Genomic DNA, 17,902 nt, shown 5'->3' with positions numbered 1-17,902 from the left:
AAATTGTACTAGCCAGATTTTTCTAAAAGTGTGGAGAGAGAGTGCAGACTGAAGTGATTAAAAAATAAATCCCTAAACTCCTAAGCTATATCTCTCTCCTAATAGATGTTTTTCAGTTGTTTGATACCGTATTATTTATGGATGAAAATGAAACCTGTTCCTTCAGGATCATGTTTCTAGTACACCTCGTGAATGTTAACGCCTACTAATGGAGGATCTTTGTCAATGACTGATAGTGGAAGGGTCTATGTTATGCTTTTTAAGATTCTGAGAGACAGAATTTTATCTCCCATCCCTGGCCAAAGTCTGTATTCATTTCACATAAACTTTTAAAAAGTATGCACAAATATGGAATAAGATGTGAAAATACTGATTTGAGCAGAACCACAATCTGTTGCCGGAGTTGCAAATGTCCCAGTAAAATCTTGGTACCACCAAAGTGAATGGCAAAATGCCAGTGGACATAGAAAAGACACAGTTGCACACATCAGGTATTATTCATATGTAGAAGCAATAAATAATCAATTTTTCATGGGGTTTGCTTTAAAGAGATTATTTGATGTCCAAAAATTGCATTTCTTCTTGTTACCTTCCTTTTGGGGTCACCGGTGTTTATTTTTACCTGTTTTTCATGTTATTGCTTAAGAATTCGTACATGGTAGGCATTTGTGTATGCTTGTCTACTGTTGATATTTTTGGGTAGTGTTTGAGAAGATCTACCAAGTATTAAAAAGAAAAAGTATCTAAAGAAAAATAGATGATGACAGGAGCTCTTTTCTTTCTGTAGGTATTCTTATAGTCTTGTATGCAAGTCTAAGAGGGCATAATCCTCTTCAGAAAAAAACAGTAATGGTGGTCATTTGTGTTTATTTGTCATTTTTTATTTAACAAAGCTGTATTTTTTTATACTTGATATTACAGTGAATCTCTCTTCAATCTTCTCTTTCAACCTAGTATGCCTGTAAGAAATCAGATTTTATCCTTGAGCAAAAACTACAGTTAAACTTGCCATTGCTTTGATACTGCATATGATAGAAATTACAGACTAATTGATGTGTGTGCCATCATAGAATAGAATCATAAAATACCCTGAGTTGGAGGGGACGCACAAAGATCACCGAGTCCAACTCCTGGCTCCACACAGGAACACCCAAAAATCAGACCCTGTGTGTGAGAGCACTGTCCAAATGGTCTTCGAACTCCAGCAGGCTTGGTGCCATGACCACTGCCCTGGGGAGCCTGCCCCAGTGCCTGACCACCTCTGGGTGCAGAACCTTTTCCTAACACCCAGCCTGACCCTCCCCTGTCCCATCTCCGTGCCGTTCCCTTGGGCCCTGTTGCTGTCCCCAGAGAGCAGAGCTCAGCGCCTGTCCCTCCACTCCCCTTGTGAGCCCAACAGAGACCAACATCTAAACTAGCCTTCTGTGAGAAAAAGTAGATGATTATTTACTTTCACTTTTCCTTGGGAAAAATAATTACTTGATCATACAATCAAGTTCATTCCAATTCAGTTTATTTCAACTGGTTCCAAATTTGAATTATAGAGATAATTCCTAATATACATTATACTAGGGAACAAAAGGGTTTTATTTTCCAGAGGTCTCTTTGATACAATTTCAGCACTGGACCTCAGCTTACATTTCCAGTTTCTGTAGAATATGAGCTTCCAAGATGAGGCTGCTCATAAAACGTAGAAAATTGAATGTATTTCAAGAAAGACTTTCTTCCATAATTTTAAACTTGGTTAATTACTTTATATGTGGTATAAACAAGACTTCAGCAAAAATAATGTTGTCAGTCCATAATCCATTTTCACTTGGGAGTGGAATGAGTTTCTTTTTCCATACTCATTTTTGACATTGAAATAATTCTCAAGATAGTGGTGAACAGTTTGTAATGACTTTGTGGTTATTTTAGAAACAAAGCTTTAACTCTAACAAAATACATATTTTTGCCAGAGGAGTTCCTTCATTTCTGTTTTTATTTCTTCCACTTCATGTTTTGAGGTAAAAACAATTGTCTCCTCTGCCTTTGTAACTGCACTGGCCTTTATTTTTCAGACATACTTGAGTAACACTTTAATAGCCCTCTTGGCTTTTGTTTTTTCCCCACTATTTTAATGGGTTCATATATGTATGAATGAGGCTGTGTTCTTCTTTTTTCAAAAATTAGTATTGAATTCACAGAACTCCTGTTGTCTTTCAAGTTTGCTAGGAGTTATTGAGACAATAAAAACTATAAATTTTATTTAAGGTGAATGCATCAGATACGTGATGAAGTAGCAGGTGGTGTGTACTGCTTTACATTTTCCTTTTGCTTTCTCAGCCTTTTGGCTTATCTTCTTAGTGCAGGAGCTATCCAAAAATTGCAAACTAAAGCCAATATATTGTGATCAGATTCTGACTATAGAGATGTCCACAACAGATAAAATCTCTTAGCTGTATTTCCTGTTATGAAAAGTATCAGTTTTATGCCTTATTTTTTTTAAAAACTTCTTAGCTATTTTGACAATTAAGTCATAGCAGTTTCAAGTAATTTTTTATTTCTTTCAACAGAAAATATTAGGCTAAAGCACCTTGTAAGTAATGACAGTTCAGACAGTGAAGATGAATCACAGCATCCAAAAGGTAAGGAAATCACCACATTTTATTTCATGGTTTACTTTCTTCATCAGCTTTCTTGTAGCATATTCAAGTTTGTGGATTGTCAAATCCCATTCTTAGTCATATCAAGAGTCCCTTGGAAAAGAGGGTGGTCATTTATACCAATAGTAAAACTTGCCTGCTTAGTACAAGGGTCTTAAAGAAGCCAGTGGCTCAGCAAAATAGAGAAATCTTGAACAAGAGACCTTAGAAGGCCTTTGGCTTGGCCTCATGTCTGCTGCTCAAATCAATGACAAATTCTCTTGCATGTCTTCAGTCTTGGCATCAGCACAACAAGGCTTCACAGTGCTCTTAGATTTCATGTACATCCAAAAATTAGCCTTTTTGAGTCAGGGATCTCCTGAAGTCCAGCAAGATACTGTGCTCAGAGGCATGTTTGAATTGTTATCAGCACAGCAAACTAGCTCTACCCGTTGTTTTAAGGGTTACTTGTCAAATACTTGAGAATGGTTTACTTCTTGTTTACAGCATTCACAGATGTCTTTTAGCTCCAGTACAAATGACATCTGATACAGGGAATTCCAAGCTGGCACAGTGTTTTAAACAGTGCCCAAATCCAGTTTCCCAAAAGAGGCACAAGCACATATGGAATACTGGACAGTGGGAAAAAAAAAAAGACCCTATTTAAAAATTTAGGCACCTGAACCACCTACAGGTCTGTGATTTTAGTCAGGTTCTCTATCTCATTCTAATAATGCTTTCTGTATTTGATGATCTTTTTGGAGAATAGTGATTTTCACCTGAAAATTTTGATTATTTTTTGAAAACTAAAGCAAGGACAGGAATGAAGCTCTTCTTTGTAATTTTAGGATCTGCAGGAAGAAAACAAAATTCTGTGAAATGAGACTGTGATTGGGTCATTAGCTCAGCTGAATGATTACTTCTTCACTTCCCCTTATGTGTAAAATAATAGAGAGTGGGTGATACCACATCTTATGTTTATTTGCAGATTTCCTGTTTAAGTACTAGAAGCACTGTATAAGCCAGCAGCAAGAAACACTACATTTCTTTCAGTTTGTAGCCGTAGTGGACAACCTACAAAGCTGATTTGTATGCACTTAGTAATCTTTCTTAATTCTATAGGATACTTTTGTACAGATGTTGGACCTCAAAACCCTGTGGTGTTTGATGTTTGTTTTCTCTCTGTTTATATAAAAAGCCTGAGCCTGCATTATTTTCTTACACAAAACAATCAAAAAAGTCAAGTTATGACAGGTTATGAATGTAAGGTAACACCAGTCCAAGTCATTTTAATGTCTATAGCATCTATCTAGCTATAGACATCCAAGTTTGGACATTTTATTGTACTCTTTGATTAGAACTTAATATTCATTGTAGTCTATAGTTTTTTTAAATGATATTTTCAGATATTGTAGAATTGCTGTGTGATAGCATTCTTGTTTATACAGATATTACAGAATTTATATTTAGTATCTGCAACTTTATATGTACCCTGTATCTACTGTGGCTGCAAAGAATGCATCTAAGTCTGTGACTGCTTGCAGTAAAGTGAAATACAAATGACCTCTTTTTGAGCAGAGTCCACCCAAAGGTTTCTTTCTAAACCTAAAAGAGTGGTATTTTCCAAGGACAAAGTAGAGGGATGTTTTAAGGAGAATAACTGAATCTGCTTCTGTAAAAGACTCAGAGGACAAACTTCGGCTCCTTAAGGAGAGCTGTTTCTAGCAGTTTGCATTACACCCAAAGGATGGAGGAGGGTGTAATGCACATCAGGATGAATTTAGGTATGCATAGTATGGACATTCCTGATTCAAGTTTGTTACCTGAGGGCAGGAGAGTTTACATTTTGGCTGTCAGCACAGCTAAAGTTAAATCCTCATTGCCCTTGCCAGACTAACTAAGAGCAGTTCAGGTCCTCTAACACAGTCCCAGCATATTTTCCTGATGGACACATCTACACTACTGTACCGCAATGAGAAGTTTCACTGGCCTGTGAAGGTAAGAGGATGATTTCTGTTTTCTTAGTAAAATTCTTGCAGCAAAGCTCCTTCATTTAATCCATAGCTTCTTGAAAGAAGGATATAGTTCTTTGTAATAGGTCCTTTATTTTACTAGACCCTGATTTTTCTAGATCTTGGTTTATACTCCACACATTAACAGTCTCACCATTGGTTATTTTCATTTTCCTCTACAGGCACTGAGAATTCTGAGGCAAACCAAGAATATCAGAACAGCAGCCAAGAAAGCTGGGTGCAGCGAATGCTGATGGCTTTGGTGGGTGATAGTGCCCTTTTCAACACCAGGGAAGGGCGTGCTGGAAAAGTGCACAACTTCATGCTGGGATTGAACCTCAACAGCTGCTACCCACTCTCTCCTCTGGCAGACCTTCTAACTCAGGAATCTGTGGAAGAAGATGAACTAGATGCAGCCGTAGCAGGTTAGTTCGCAGAAAGCCCATGTTGCTGCATATTTATTGTGAAGCTGTGAGTTCCTCAGTGTGGTAACATTTACTCAAACTGTGAAGTGCATGGTGGCTAGGACAGCAGCTGCACAGAATTAGGAATCATATTTGATCAGTATTTTGAAGATTTCCTGTAGACAGTGTTACTTATACTCTGCTCATTGGAAGCCTATGAATTTCTGAGTATTCTTCTGGCACTGGTGCCTTTCTTTTTTCTTCCTTGGTAGGCAACAGAGCACTGAGTTAACGATATGACTTTCCCCATAGAAAAGTTATATGGGAAGATGCATACTTTGTGGAGCCTCCACACACAGTTTCTGTGATTCAAGTTGCAATGCTTGGGGTTTATTGTTGACATCCTTCAAGTATAGGAACTGCAAATCTCCATTCCTTCTATGCTCTCACGTGGCAGCACAGCACTGCCAACCATACCTCATAATAATAACAGTCACTGCAGCCCCTATTTTCTGTTCAGAGGAAACAGATTGTCCTAGTTGGTCATTATGCAATAATAAATACCAGATGTCGTTTAAAAGCTTAAGTAGCAGACAGTCTCTAATGTAGATTTGTTAATGTAACAAATCCCTTTGAGTGGTTGTATAGTAATTTCCATCTGTGCTCCACTTTCTAAATATTTTTACCATCTCAGAGGTGTTTACAACTGGGTAATCTTAATATTTATAGTGCTTGTAAAAGAGGCAGGAAAGCGGGTAATAGATTCATGGTAGGAAAAAATGACAGTTGATGAGAATTTTGCCTAATTAAGATGTGGATAATCTTCGGTATCAACTTCCTGGGTCTTAATTTCAGATGAAATAAAATGCAGGTTTGACAGAATGAGCCTGCTCCTCTGATACAATTACTTTTGAGTGCCTATCACCTGAAAATTCTCTGGCTAAAATGTCTGGCAGAAGTTTGATTTAGCTGCAATTTTTAGTGTTTGTTGAAGCCCACACTCATAAACCTGAACTAACAGCTCAAATCTAACAGCTGCGAATAGTCACAATGTAGCCAAGGGTAGTAGAAAGACAAAACAAAAGATGAAATTTCAGTAGTTGATATAAAATTTAATCATTCAGTAGTGTGATAAGTGTATCTACATTTTAATGGTGTTAGTGAATTTTACTAGTGAATATGTAAGAACCTAGGAGTCCAGAGGAGTAAATAGAAAGGAAACTTTGGAATAAATTTGAAATATTTTGTATTAGCAAGGCACTGGCTGCATTTAAGCATTGCATATTTATTCCTATCAGTGAGAATTTAGCTAGCAGTTTGAGTACAGTGAGAAGTCTCAATTGCTTTAGAACTTTTTTTTTTTTTTTTTTTTTTTTTTTTATTAACAGGCCCCAAAGGGAGAAGTAAGTGAATCAGAAAGGATATCACTGGAGGTCTTTAAAAGACGTTTAGACGTAGAGCTTAGGTTTAGTGGGGACTGTTAGTGTTAGGTCAGAGGTTGGATTCGATGATCTTGAGGTCTCTTCCAACCTAGAAATTCTGTGATTCTGTGATATAAATAATGCTTTACATCTCCAGTTGTCTCAAGCCTTTCACAGACACACTGAGTCGGACTGTGGAGAATGAACTGTGATAGGCTTAAACCGATCCTACAGGCATTATGGAGGGCAGAATTTAGGCTCTGGAGTACCCTGAAGAGATCCCAGCTGCTTGATCTGAAAGTAAAAATCCTTTACGAAGTGAAACAGGTACAACCAGGCAGTAGTGTAGAAATGGGATCACATGCTCAGTGTTCCCAGCATGCACATACCTGGTGGTATTGTTCTCCAACAAACCCATGGCATTTAAATATTTCCCTTTTCCCAGGAGTACAAATCATGCCTGAGTTTTAGGACTTCTGCACGGGTGTGCTGTCTACTTAGAAGGGAACATTCTTACAGCCCCAGGTTCTGTTCATACAGCAATCAGTGGGATTACTGCTGCTTACTTCAGTGGACCAGCATCTAACTCCTTCCAGTGCAGGAGCAGAGAGTATATATACAAAAACTGCTTTTGCAGTAGAAGTGTGAGATCATTAAAGGCTTTAAGTCAGTGAAAATGCCAACTTAGTTCCTATATTTGAACTATACTGTGATTTTATTGTCTTTTTATCGTGTACCGTAGTTTGGTAATTCTAGCTTTTTAGTGCTTACATTCCTGGTTTATATGCTCAAAATAGTTGGCATCGTTCTGCTGTGGATTCAGTTTTTGCTGAGCATTTTCTTAATTGATCTCAAATATGCTTTAAAACTTTACACCTCATGAATAGTTTAACTGTGAACTTGGAGTTGTTTTGTTTCTGTGCCTTAATATTACAACACACCAAAATTGCTTGAGAAAATGCCAAGTGAATAACAATAAGGAAAAAAATAACTCACTCTCTGCTTCCTTACTTCAGTATTTATGGAAACTGTTATAGTAAATGCACGTCAGTAGCAAATGCCCTCTTTATCTCTCTTACTTTCATTGAAGCTGCTGTCTGTGACAAAGTTTGGCCTCCGGAACATTCTCTTTCTTTTATTTCTAAACCATTCTTAATACCCGTTTGTGTATCCAATTACTGCAAATGAGATAGGCATGCTGTGCTGGTTTCACACAGAGCTATACTCCCAAACATGTTGTGCTTCTCTCAGCTGGTAGTTTGGGCTGAAAGCTTCTTGTAATATGGATGCATCTTTTATAAAAGCAGTCTGCATGAGCTGAAAATTAATGCCGCAGGCTCTCAAAGCATAAATACTCCTTTCAGTCTTCACACTGCTTGATGAATAGTGATGGGTTGGTTGAGCAGGGCTACTAGAGTATGTAGAGTGATTGTCCTGGATTCATGTGTTGTAAAATGTAAAAAGAATAAAGGCTTCTTATTCAGCTCTTCAGAATAACTACAGCACAGGGCATAAAGTAGACAAGGCTTCTTTTAGCACCAGGGACTCACATTGTACATTACACATCTCCCATGGCAATTGCAGCCTCACCTGCAGTGCCCTGACCTGTGGCTCAGTCTGTCTGCGTACCTTATCTCACTGGGTTGGTGTGTGCTGCTTCTGGCCTCCGTCTCCATTGTGTAAATCAAATCAAACTCCATGCCGAGCCAGCCTGCCTTGAAATTCGTGTCATTAAGATAAATAAATAGGCACTGGATAATGTTCATTGCTTTTGTAATTCTGGCCCAGTAACAGAGACATAAGTTACATTTAATTTTATTCTCAGTTCAGCAATTACAAGTAGACTTCTGAAAGGAATTATAACCAAAAAAAAAAGAGAGCAAAAATCTTAAGTTGAATTTCTCCTGTAATTACAGGAGTCCAAAACTAATAAAAAAAATGTATGTGGTAATTATAAATTTATTGATGATATTACAGTGGTTTAGCATTTAAAATATCTTAATCTGGGTGGTACAAGTTTTGTTTAAAAGATAATTGATGACTTGATTTTGGCTTCAAATTCAGATTTTGTGAAGTGAACTAAGAGTAAGCTAAAAAGATGTTTTTGTAATTTTTAGGAATTCTATTGAGAATAAGGTTTTAAAATAAACTATAAATTGTGTTTGAAATATTGCCTTTAAAGAAGGAAGGGGGAAACAAAACTATTTTAGTTATCTTAAAAGTATCTGTAGTAGGTGTATGTTTATAACAGTGGGTTTTGAATTATAGTGAATTTGATAAACACTAATATATTTTCACTGATTTATGGCAATTCATGGCTATTAAATATATCTAACTCTAAAATAAGAAGAAAATAAGGTAACGATGCCAAGTATTTTGAGCATATAAACCAGGAATTCTAAAATAAGCTCTCACTCAGCTCTTTAACACTAGGCAGTCATTTGAAAGTGTTTTCTCTCATGGAAATCAGTGCAAATTTTAGGAAATAGGCGGATCATTTCTCATCAAAGTTTGGTAAAAAATAATAACAGAAATAAAAATTAAAAAATACGTGATCTAAGAATTTTTGCTGCTCATAACTGTACATTTTTCTCATGCATCCTGAAATGAAGAAGGAAAGTTGTTGTAATGAAATAGAATTTTAATCGATTTTGATGGATTTTATTCACATTGCTCATACTTTCAGATGACTTTTATTGCCAATAGTTTGGTATTAGGAAATTTAATTATACAAGAAATAGTTACAGTGTTCTGTTCATCATTGCTTAGATTACACTGCCCTCTACAGATATAATCATTAGTTTTTAATCAAATGGCCAAAACACGCATTAGAAATAGTTTTAAAATCTAGAGCAAGAAAAGACTGTCAGGAGCAAAGTAGTTAAACTACTGCAGGGGTAGTTTAGCAGTATCTAGGGACTTGGATAAGTGCAAAGATTGCTTGTTCTTTCCTGAGTTGCATCCAGGGAATGTTGGAATTAAAGAGAAAACATACCTTATTTTGCCCTCAGTTTGGTCATTAGGGATAGAAGACTATTTTATACAATACCATGGCAGTAAGTAGCTAATTCTGTTCAGTGCTTAAATTTTGTATACTAATATGAGTTCTCACTTCTTTTTGTTCCTAGTATAGTAATGAATATGAGGTCATGAGGTTTGCAGTATGTTGAAAAGCAAGTTGTTTGACTTGTTAGTCTTAATTTTAATGGTCAGAAACAAAGATGAGCAGCAAGCAGGAGCAGAGCCACTTCATAGCTTTGTGGGCAAATTCTAGTTACTTGGGTGAACAAGATCTGGGAAGGACAGAAGGTTTGGGAGGAAACCAGGAGGAGAAGGTTGGGCAGGGAGTGTAGGACCAGAGATGTATGTTAGGAATCTGTCTCAACATCCTGTAAAGACTTTCCTTTGTATCTTGGGGTTGTTAGGGTTGAAGGGATAAAGCTGGGAATGCAAGGGTCAAACCTGGGCATCTGTCCCCATCCATTATGCTTTGAGCCACCTCTGCTTCTGCCTTGGGACAGGCTGTTGGTGTGCATGGCCTACTGAGGTCCCTGCCAGCCATGTTTTTTTTCTCCTTCTCCAGTTGTTAAGATGAGAATTAAGGTTATACATATGTTCATGGTATGTGTAGCTGGAACACCAAAGATTAGATTCTGTGGAATGTTCAGTACTTGGGGAAACACTAGAAACCCCATCAAAATTGCAGTTCTTAATTGGTGTTTTCCTGTATTGTTTTGTTTTTATTTGTTCTACATAGATCCCGATGAGTTTGAGAGGATATATGAACCACTAGATGTGAAGAGCAAAAAGATTCATATCGTGGACAGCGGGCTTACATTTAACCTGCCGTATCCACTTATCTTAAGACCTCAAAGAGGGGTTGATCTCATCATCTCTTTTGATTTTTCAGCAAGGCCAAGTGATTCCAGCCCTCCCTTCAAAGTAAGTAAGACAGGCCATTCCTTTCCTTGTGTTAATAAATTTATGTTGACTCTTTCTTCCAGTTTGTTTCTTTCAGTTGGGTTGGCTGCACATTTCATGGTTCCAAAAGGCCATAGTGCCCATCTACAGCATTGGAGCAACTTGTTTCCACATCAAGGCAGAATATTCCGCTCTGCCTTAGTTTCTATATGTGTGACGCACATGATGCAACCGACACAAAGTAGACAAATACAGTTTTGGTCTCTGTAAATGATTGTTTGAAGTAGTAACTATGTTGTTTTTTATGAAAGTCTTGCCTTCACATTGAACTGCAGAATGTTATGTCAATGGGAAATAATTAAATTTACTGTTGTGCTAGCACTCTAGCTCTGTACAACCATTCTCAGTGATGCAAATGAATGGTTTTCTGTCATCATCTTGTAGAAATGTGTTTTCAGTCTGGTATTGCTAAATATTTAACATTTTGAAAGTGGGACTAACTGTTCATTTTCATGTCTGTAGGATAATCCCAGTACTGGTTTAAGTATAATTCCTAAGACCAGTCATGCCAGAGCAAAACAACCACAGAAAAATACAGATTAAATTACCTGCTTAATTTCTGTAGCAAGTGTCGAAAGCATAGCTGTCTGTCTGTGCAACCTGTACAAGTTCTGCATCCAGACAGCTCTAGTTGGTCAGAAAAGGTTAATATTGGATGATTTGGTAGCTGACATAGAAACAGTAACACTTGAAATGTCTGTTGAGAGGGTCTTAAAGAAGAGGCAACACTTACTGGAAACCCAAGTGAATTTTTAAAAAGAACTTTTATACCTGTTTGAGAAACACCTGGCATTCTTTGTAAAAGTGCTTTACAGACAAATTTCAATTAGAACATGGGAAAAACATTTTTTTCCTTCTTACTACCAAAGGACAAGAGCTCACAGCAACAGTGAAAATAACACCAAAATGAACTCTAGATCATTGTTGTCAAACGCAGAGAAAAACAAGCCTCAGATGACTAGAAAGGAGTAACCTCTGTAATCTCTGGGTCTTGTGGGGACAACCTGGAAGAGTAGAGCACTGAGAGGAATTGGAGCAGTGCCTTTCATCTTTTAATTGATTCAATCCCACAGTCTACTTTCTTCCTTTAAGTTTCTATTCATTTAAGAATTTCTCTCCTTTTTTGTTGGGACTATTTCCCCTGTCTGCTAGATTTACTGATGCAGTGCCATCATCTCCCCTGAAATGCTTCTTCCCACCCGTTTTTTATGTTCAGCACACGGAGTCTGTGTAAAAAGCTCTTTATAGTTGTCTTTATTAGTCTGCCTAGGCATTCAACTTTCTGTTTCCAGCAGTTGCAATTTTCTGCGCCATTTTGGTGAACATACCATAACATGGAGAGATTGGTTGGAGTATCAGGATGTCATCCTGAAAGTTTTTCTATAAACTGTAATTTTTTAAATGCAAAGTCATTTTACACAAGAAAAGACAATGGGAAAATTAAATAATGCCTTAGGTTTTCGTGAAGCTGCCGGTGAAGGGAATGGTTCATTTGTTTCTGATGCACAAGTATGTGTATAATAAAAAGAGTGACGTACCTCCACTTAATACACAGCTATAGTCCACAGGCAGAGGTTGTATGGTGATGGCCTAAAGGACAGAAACCAGTTTTGTTTACTGACTCTGCAATCCCATTGGCTCTTGCATTACAAAGAGTAAATGTCAGTTCAAGAGTTGGGTCTGTTGTATCTATGGTTGCACTCTAATATACTTTTATTACTCCAACACATAGGAAAATCAGCCAGCTAAAGTTGATAACTCGACTCTTGTTTTATCATTTTACACCCACTGTCTTTTAATCTCTTGTGTATCCACAACAGTTGCCCCAATTTCATTCAAAACAAAGATTAAATACGTTGACCTTCCCTCCCCTTCCTCTCACACACCCTCATTACATCCTTTTGAGTCATTATTTACAAATTATTTTGTTTACTCAATTGTCACGAGGAAAAAGAAGACTGTTTTCCTAACTTACTTCTTTGCTTAGCATGCTTTCAAATGTTCTTCTGTGCTGTGATGTGACTACAAACCTAACAACGTGTGGATCGGTGTTTATTAACCCTCACTGGTTTCCATAGCACTGATACTCAGTTTGCAAGTAAAATTACAGATGTTTTTTTCTAGCTGTCAGCTCTGTAAATTCACCCAAAGATTTATATGACAGACCAACTCTTTCCTTCCTGTGAATCATCACAGGTGATGAAGATTGGGCAGGCTGAATGAGTTGCTCAGTTACTAGACTGGGTCTCTTGTCCAAAGATGGACTTGATCAGTCCTTCTGTGCTAAAGAAGTGTGAGATAATAAAACTGCTTCTAGTGTGGATACCTGTATCCATCTAGAGAAAATCCCTTTTTGCTGTGAGTGCTTATATATATTGTGTTATCTTTTCAGGAAATTTTGCTTGCTGAAAAATGGGCCAAAATGAACAAGCTTCCTTTCCCCAAAATAGATCCAAATGTATTTGATCGAGAGGGCTTGAAGGAGTGCTATGTTTTTAAACCAAAGGATACCTCTTCAGAGAAAGACTGCCCTACTATAATCCATTTTGTTTTGGCAAACATCAACTTCCGGAAGTATAAAGCTCCAGGTGAGCAAGTAGTTTTGGATGCTGAATCTAGGTGTTCCTTTGAAGTTTTATAATGATGTAGTGTTTATAGACTACAAATGCTTTGTCCCTGAAATGACTCTTAAGTCTATCTGTAGTAGTTAGGGATTTAAAAAAAAAATTAAAAAATAAGTTGGTAAGTTTTAGTTGTGTTTTTGTTTTGTATGCAGGTGTTCCAAGAGAGACACCAGAAGAGAAGGATTTTGCAGACTTTGACATTTTTGATGATCCAAATACACCATTCTCTACTTTCAACTTCCAGTATCCCAACGTTGCTTTCAAGAGGCTTCATGATCTAATGGAGTTCAACACCCTCAATAATATAGATGTATGTATGCCAGCGTGGAAGGGGCTTAAAGGGTCTAGACTGTTAAAGGGGAAAGTAGGTAAACCCCAGGGTCTGCCATCCTAAAGGTACAGAAGTTTACTTCAGTATTTGCCTGATTATTTTGGCATATAAAGTGCTTCCTGCATTTAGTTGTGCCCGTTGTTATTTTGAAAATTGAGCTAGATCAAAGCCCATTATAGTCAGTGGAAAAAATCTGCTTTATTTTAATGAGAGATGGAGTAAACTTAAGGTAGGTTCTTTATGAACTTGTGTATAAGCATGCTGATTATGGGTGCACAGACAAACTGTGTGATGGTTGGACCAGATGATCCTGAAGATCTTTTCCAGCCTTAATGATTCTATGATTCTATAGACAACTTGCATCCTTCTGGCCTGGGAAAGGAAGTAGAGAATCCAGTTACTGGAAGTAACCCAGTGACTGGACTTACCAGAAGAAAGTTGGATGAGGTGCTCAGTAACAATTGGGTGAAGAGAATTTGGTCTTTCACTTGACCTCCATTTATATAGTGTCTAAATATCAGTTTTGTAGTAAGCATAACTATGTATGGTCCTCTGTCAATAATAATATGTGAGGCTGCTGGAAAGGGCCAGGGGATACTTTCCAGAAGATAAAAATTCTAGATATTTTCAGGACCAAGAAGATTGACTTAATATGGTGGCTGTCTTCCAAATAGAACTATTGGAGTATGGTCTGTGTGCTTTCCATAATGGTTGACCCTGTGCTTGTTAGGATCCACTCCCATTCCTGCTCTGTTCTACTGCCATTTCTGTGTTGTTTTTGTCATTTTAGCATCAAAAGCCCTGCAAGGTAACTGAGCAAATGTGACTGCAGAGGATGTAGGATTTTATGGTCAGGTTTTTATACTCAGGCCTTTATGTATGATGATGATTTTCTAAGTTTAAAAAAAAATAAAAAAAATTGAACTTATTTTGTGAAGATCTGTGGAAATTTTCTTCTCAGCTAACTCTATGGTATTTAATTATACTTTCTAACTGATACTAGTAGTAACACAGGTCTGTGATTGGTAACCCTTTTCTCACAGTATCTGCAGAGTGGCTTTCCATATTCACAGGTGTAAATCATCATCCCAGATAAAGAAAGGATTTATGTTTTTTTTTTTTCAATGTAGCGAGCAAATCGTGTTGCTTTGGGACCAAGGAAGTGAAAGTGGGGATTTAATGTTTCAATATAGTCATGATTTCATACGCCCTTTAAGTATGTATTTTTACGTTGTTTTGATTTACCCTTCAGTGTTGTGCAGGGACTCAGGTGAGATGGTTCATTTAGTATGTTCCTGTGTGACTTGTTTGATGTCGGTGATAGATACCCTGTCATACCTATTAACTACATCTAAATAACTGTTTTTTACAATAAAACAAATAGAATTCATACTGATACTCAGCAATCACTTTGATCAGAGGATGGAGTGGAGATGAAATTAGGAGCAACAGCTGTTAAGATCTGAAGGGGTCTTTTCTTTCAGTTAATATATCATTAAAACTTAGTTAACTTTCCCAGAGTGACACATTTTAAATTGTTTTCCAGGTGATCAAGCAGGCTATGATGGAAAGCATTGAATACAGAAAGGAGAATCCGTCTCGCTGTTCTGTGTCACTTAGCAGTGTCGAAGCAAGGAGATTCTTTAATAAGAACAATCTTAACAACAACCATACATAGAAGATGTGTCACAGGTCCTATTCCTTCAAGAAGCTGATTCTATCATTATAACTGGAGTTGTAAAGACATTTAAGAGCATCACTACTCTTGAAAAGGGCTGTGCAAAGGTCCTGAAAACCTTTTCTTGTGAATTTTCAATATTATTTTGTATTTCTTTTTTTTAAAAAACATTGAAAACATTTCAGTATATTGATATCCTTAGTTTAAAAACTGTGTAATTAGGTTATTTTGGCTATAAAGTCACTGACTTCAGTGTCTTTTTTTTTTTTCTTCTTTTTTCTTACAAAATTGTAAACACTGGTTTCTTTTAGCGGGACAATTGTCTTATATTTAATTGATGTAAACTGGGCATATCTTGAAATGTAACACAGAATGAAACACAATAGAATAAATCTTTAATAGCAGAGATGATACAGGTATATACCTGGCCTCAGGCCCAGATTCCTCTCTGCTTTACACGAATGAGAAGATTGTCTTCAAATTTAGTTTGAAAAATCGATAAAAGCTGACTATTACTGCTAGTCAGTAGCAGCTTCCTTGTATATTAAGTTGCTTGTCTGCTTACGAGCACTGTTGCTTGCTTGCTACACTATTGATTTCTTAGACTGGAAGGTGTTTTGCTTGCCAGTAACTGTTGGCTATGTTGGCCCAACCAAAACTCCATCATCAAGCTTGTGTTTCACCTTTTAATTTTCTTCTGTGAGTGGTGGCTCTTAAACAACACTTTGTAACAAATGGCTGTCAAAGAAATGGGCTCTGTACATCTTTGATATGATCAGTAGGATCCTCAGCTGGTTGTTAATGTGAGGAAAACTGTTGTTGATACTAAGAAGGATCTGGTCTTGAATCTCAGAATCACACATATTTTCACAAAAATTGAAGTCCACTTTACTGTTGTTTAAGAATATATACATCCACTCAGCAAAAAATCCAGCCTCTTGCATTTTCTATTTCTCTTTTGTTCCACGAAATTACATTGCTTGAGTTTTAGCTAGTAGCACCTGTGTGTTAAGTGGTTAAGTTCACATATTTCTGCCCCAAATGTTTCCAGGTAAATTACACATGATTTTGCATTTGATTATGATTAAAAGCAATACATTTCTGCAAAGGGACAGTGGCAATATTTACAGTGGATAAATAAATTGTTCCCGTGTAAGAATGTGAAGTAGTTCATCTGTTAAGGGCTATATTTAAAGTCTATTTTTAGTACTTTGAATAGCAAAAGACTGCAAATAAAGATAGATTATTTTAGTACCATCTGAAAACATGATTAAAACCTTCATATTAGATAACTGTGCAAATGCATAGGAAAGGGTACTCACACCTCCAAACACTTCCAGCCTCCTTTGGAATAATGTCATCAGCAAGTGTGAAACGAACAAAAGGAACTGACAGGGCCACCAGGTGACACACATCAGCACTGCCTGCATACCAGATCTGAGAGCTGCAAAGTTTAGGATGCTTGGTCTGACGGGTTTCACTTAAAACAGCAACAACCAACCAACCAAAAACCCCTATGGGATTAACTCTCAGTGGGTGCACCTGGTAGTCCCAGCAATTTTTTGTTACTTGCTTTCTTGTGGGGTTTGGAGAAGGTGGCAGGGGCTGAGCAGTTTGGGTGAAGGTGAATTTAACTGTTTGGGAGAGTTAATGGACATGTGAAGGTACTTGTAGAGGTGAGAAGGTGGAAACCATTTCCAACTGCCCTGCGTGCTGCTTGGCCAGCAGCAGGTTGAGAACAGCACTCCTTTCTTTAGGAATTGCATTGTGGTGAAAACAGAAGGTGTAGGTGGGATTGTTCACAGTAGCGCAGTCGGATGGTATGGGTGTTTCTTTGCAAGAACTGTAAATGAAATTTTGCTCTCTGTATTTCAGTTGACATTACTGGGGTTCATATTTCACTCCCTTACCTTTATGATAGGGCTTTCAGGATTCTGGCAGGCACAGAGATAATTGTCACAAGGGTATCATTTTGTGTAAAGACTACCCAAAGCATATCTGATCTTGTTTGATAATTTTGCGACAAAACAACTTTACTATAACTGCTCCTTTATCCAAGTTTATTGCTAATTCAGTGACTGTTCATCTTATTGTGAATAATTGAGCTATTTTTAATTGCTAAAATCTGTAAGCCCAGAGGAAGGGAAGTAATTGTAATGCATAATAGATGCTGCATCATCCCTCCTTAAATCTACATGCAATGCTAGGTAATTAATTAAATTTTCTGTATTGATTAATAGGTTTTATTTCTGTTTGATGTAATGCATGTTTGAAATCAAGAGAGAAAATAAAAGTAACTTATCTTAGTGCTGCATAACTTAAACATTTTTCAGTAAATTTTGGAATACAGGAAGAAACTGGTACTGCTATTGTAATATTTTCTTTATATTTTCCCCTTTTTGTTAATGAGGTAATGTTTGTATTTTGTAAGATGCACCTTCTCTGTTTTATAGAAGTTTTATCATACTTTACACAGTTTATAATATTACAGTGTTATCAAACAATAAAAAACTATATTTGGCACCTACTGTTTTCAGTTTATTTTGATCATTTACATGATATTTTCACTTTTTTTTGGTGAAGGGTTGTGGAACAACTTTGTGGTGTATGTGGAACCTGGTGGAGCAGCTCATATGCAGGGAATTCAGGGCTTTCCTTGTTAGTCTTTCTTTCTAGTTTAAATGTTACAAATGCAACTTCTTTGAGCAGCCCAATGTGTGCTGATCATGCGTCAATCCATTTCAATCCCCGCTGTTGTATTTTGCTGCCACCGCTCTGCCAGCTGCTTTGTGCTTTATCTTAAGAGCTTGACAGCATGGGCTTGGAT

General features: G+C 37.1%; 1 protein-coding gene across 8 annotated transcripts in view; it reads left to right on the top strand.

Annotated features, from left to right (window-relative positions):
• Window positions 1-17,591, top strand: part of PLA2G4A (phospholipase A2 group IVA) — a 121,070-nt gene extending 103,479 nt beyond the window's left edge. For all 8 annotated transcript variants that reach the window (XM_082765974.1, XM_082765973.1, XM_082765976.1 and 5 more), the window contains 6 exons: window positions 2,556-2,627; window positions 4,819-5,061; window positions 10,219-10,403; window positions 12,835-13,030; window positions 13,219-13,376; window positions 14,944-17,591. In XM_082765974.1, the coding sequence (XP_082622100.1) occupies window positions 2,556-2,627; window positions 4,819-5,061; window positions 10,219-10,403; window positions 12,835-13,030; window positions 13,219-13,376; window positions 14,944-15,075 (986 nt within the window). In that variant the 3' untranslated portion in view covers window positions 15,076-17,591. The remainder of the gene's footprint in view (window positions 1-2,555; window positions 2,628-4,818; window positions 5,062-10,218; window positions 10,404-12,834; window positions 13,031-13,218; window positions 13,377-14,943) is intronic.
• Window positions 17,592-17,902: the final 311 nt, after the last annotated feature.

The sequence above is a fragment of the Aythya marila genome, assembly GCF_965140915.1.
Source record: "Aythya marila genome assembly, chromosome: 8".
Lineage (NCBI taxonomy): Eukaryota > Metazoa > Chordata > Aves > Anseriformes > Anatidae > Aythya > Aythya marila.
The sequence above is the reverse complement of the archived record's forward strand: the minus strand, read 5'-3'. Positions and strand labels throughout refer to the sequence as shown.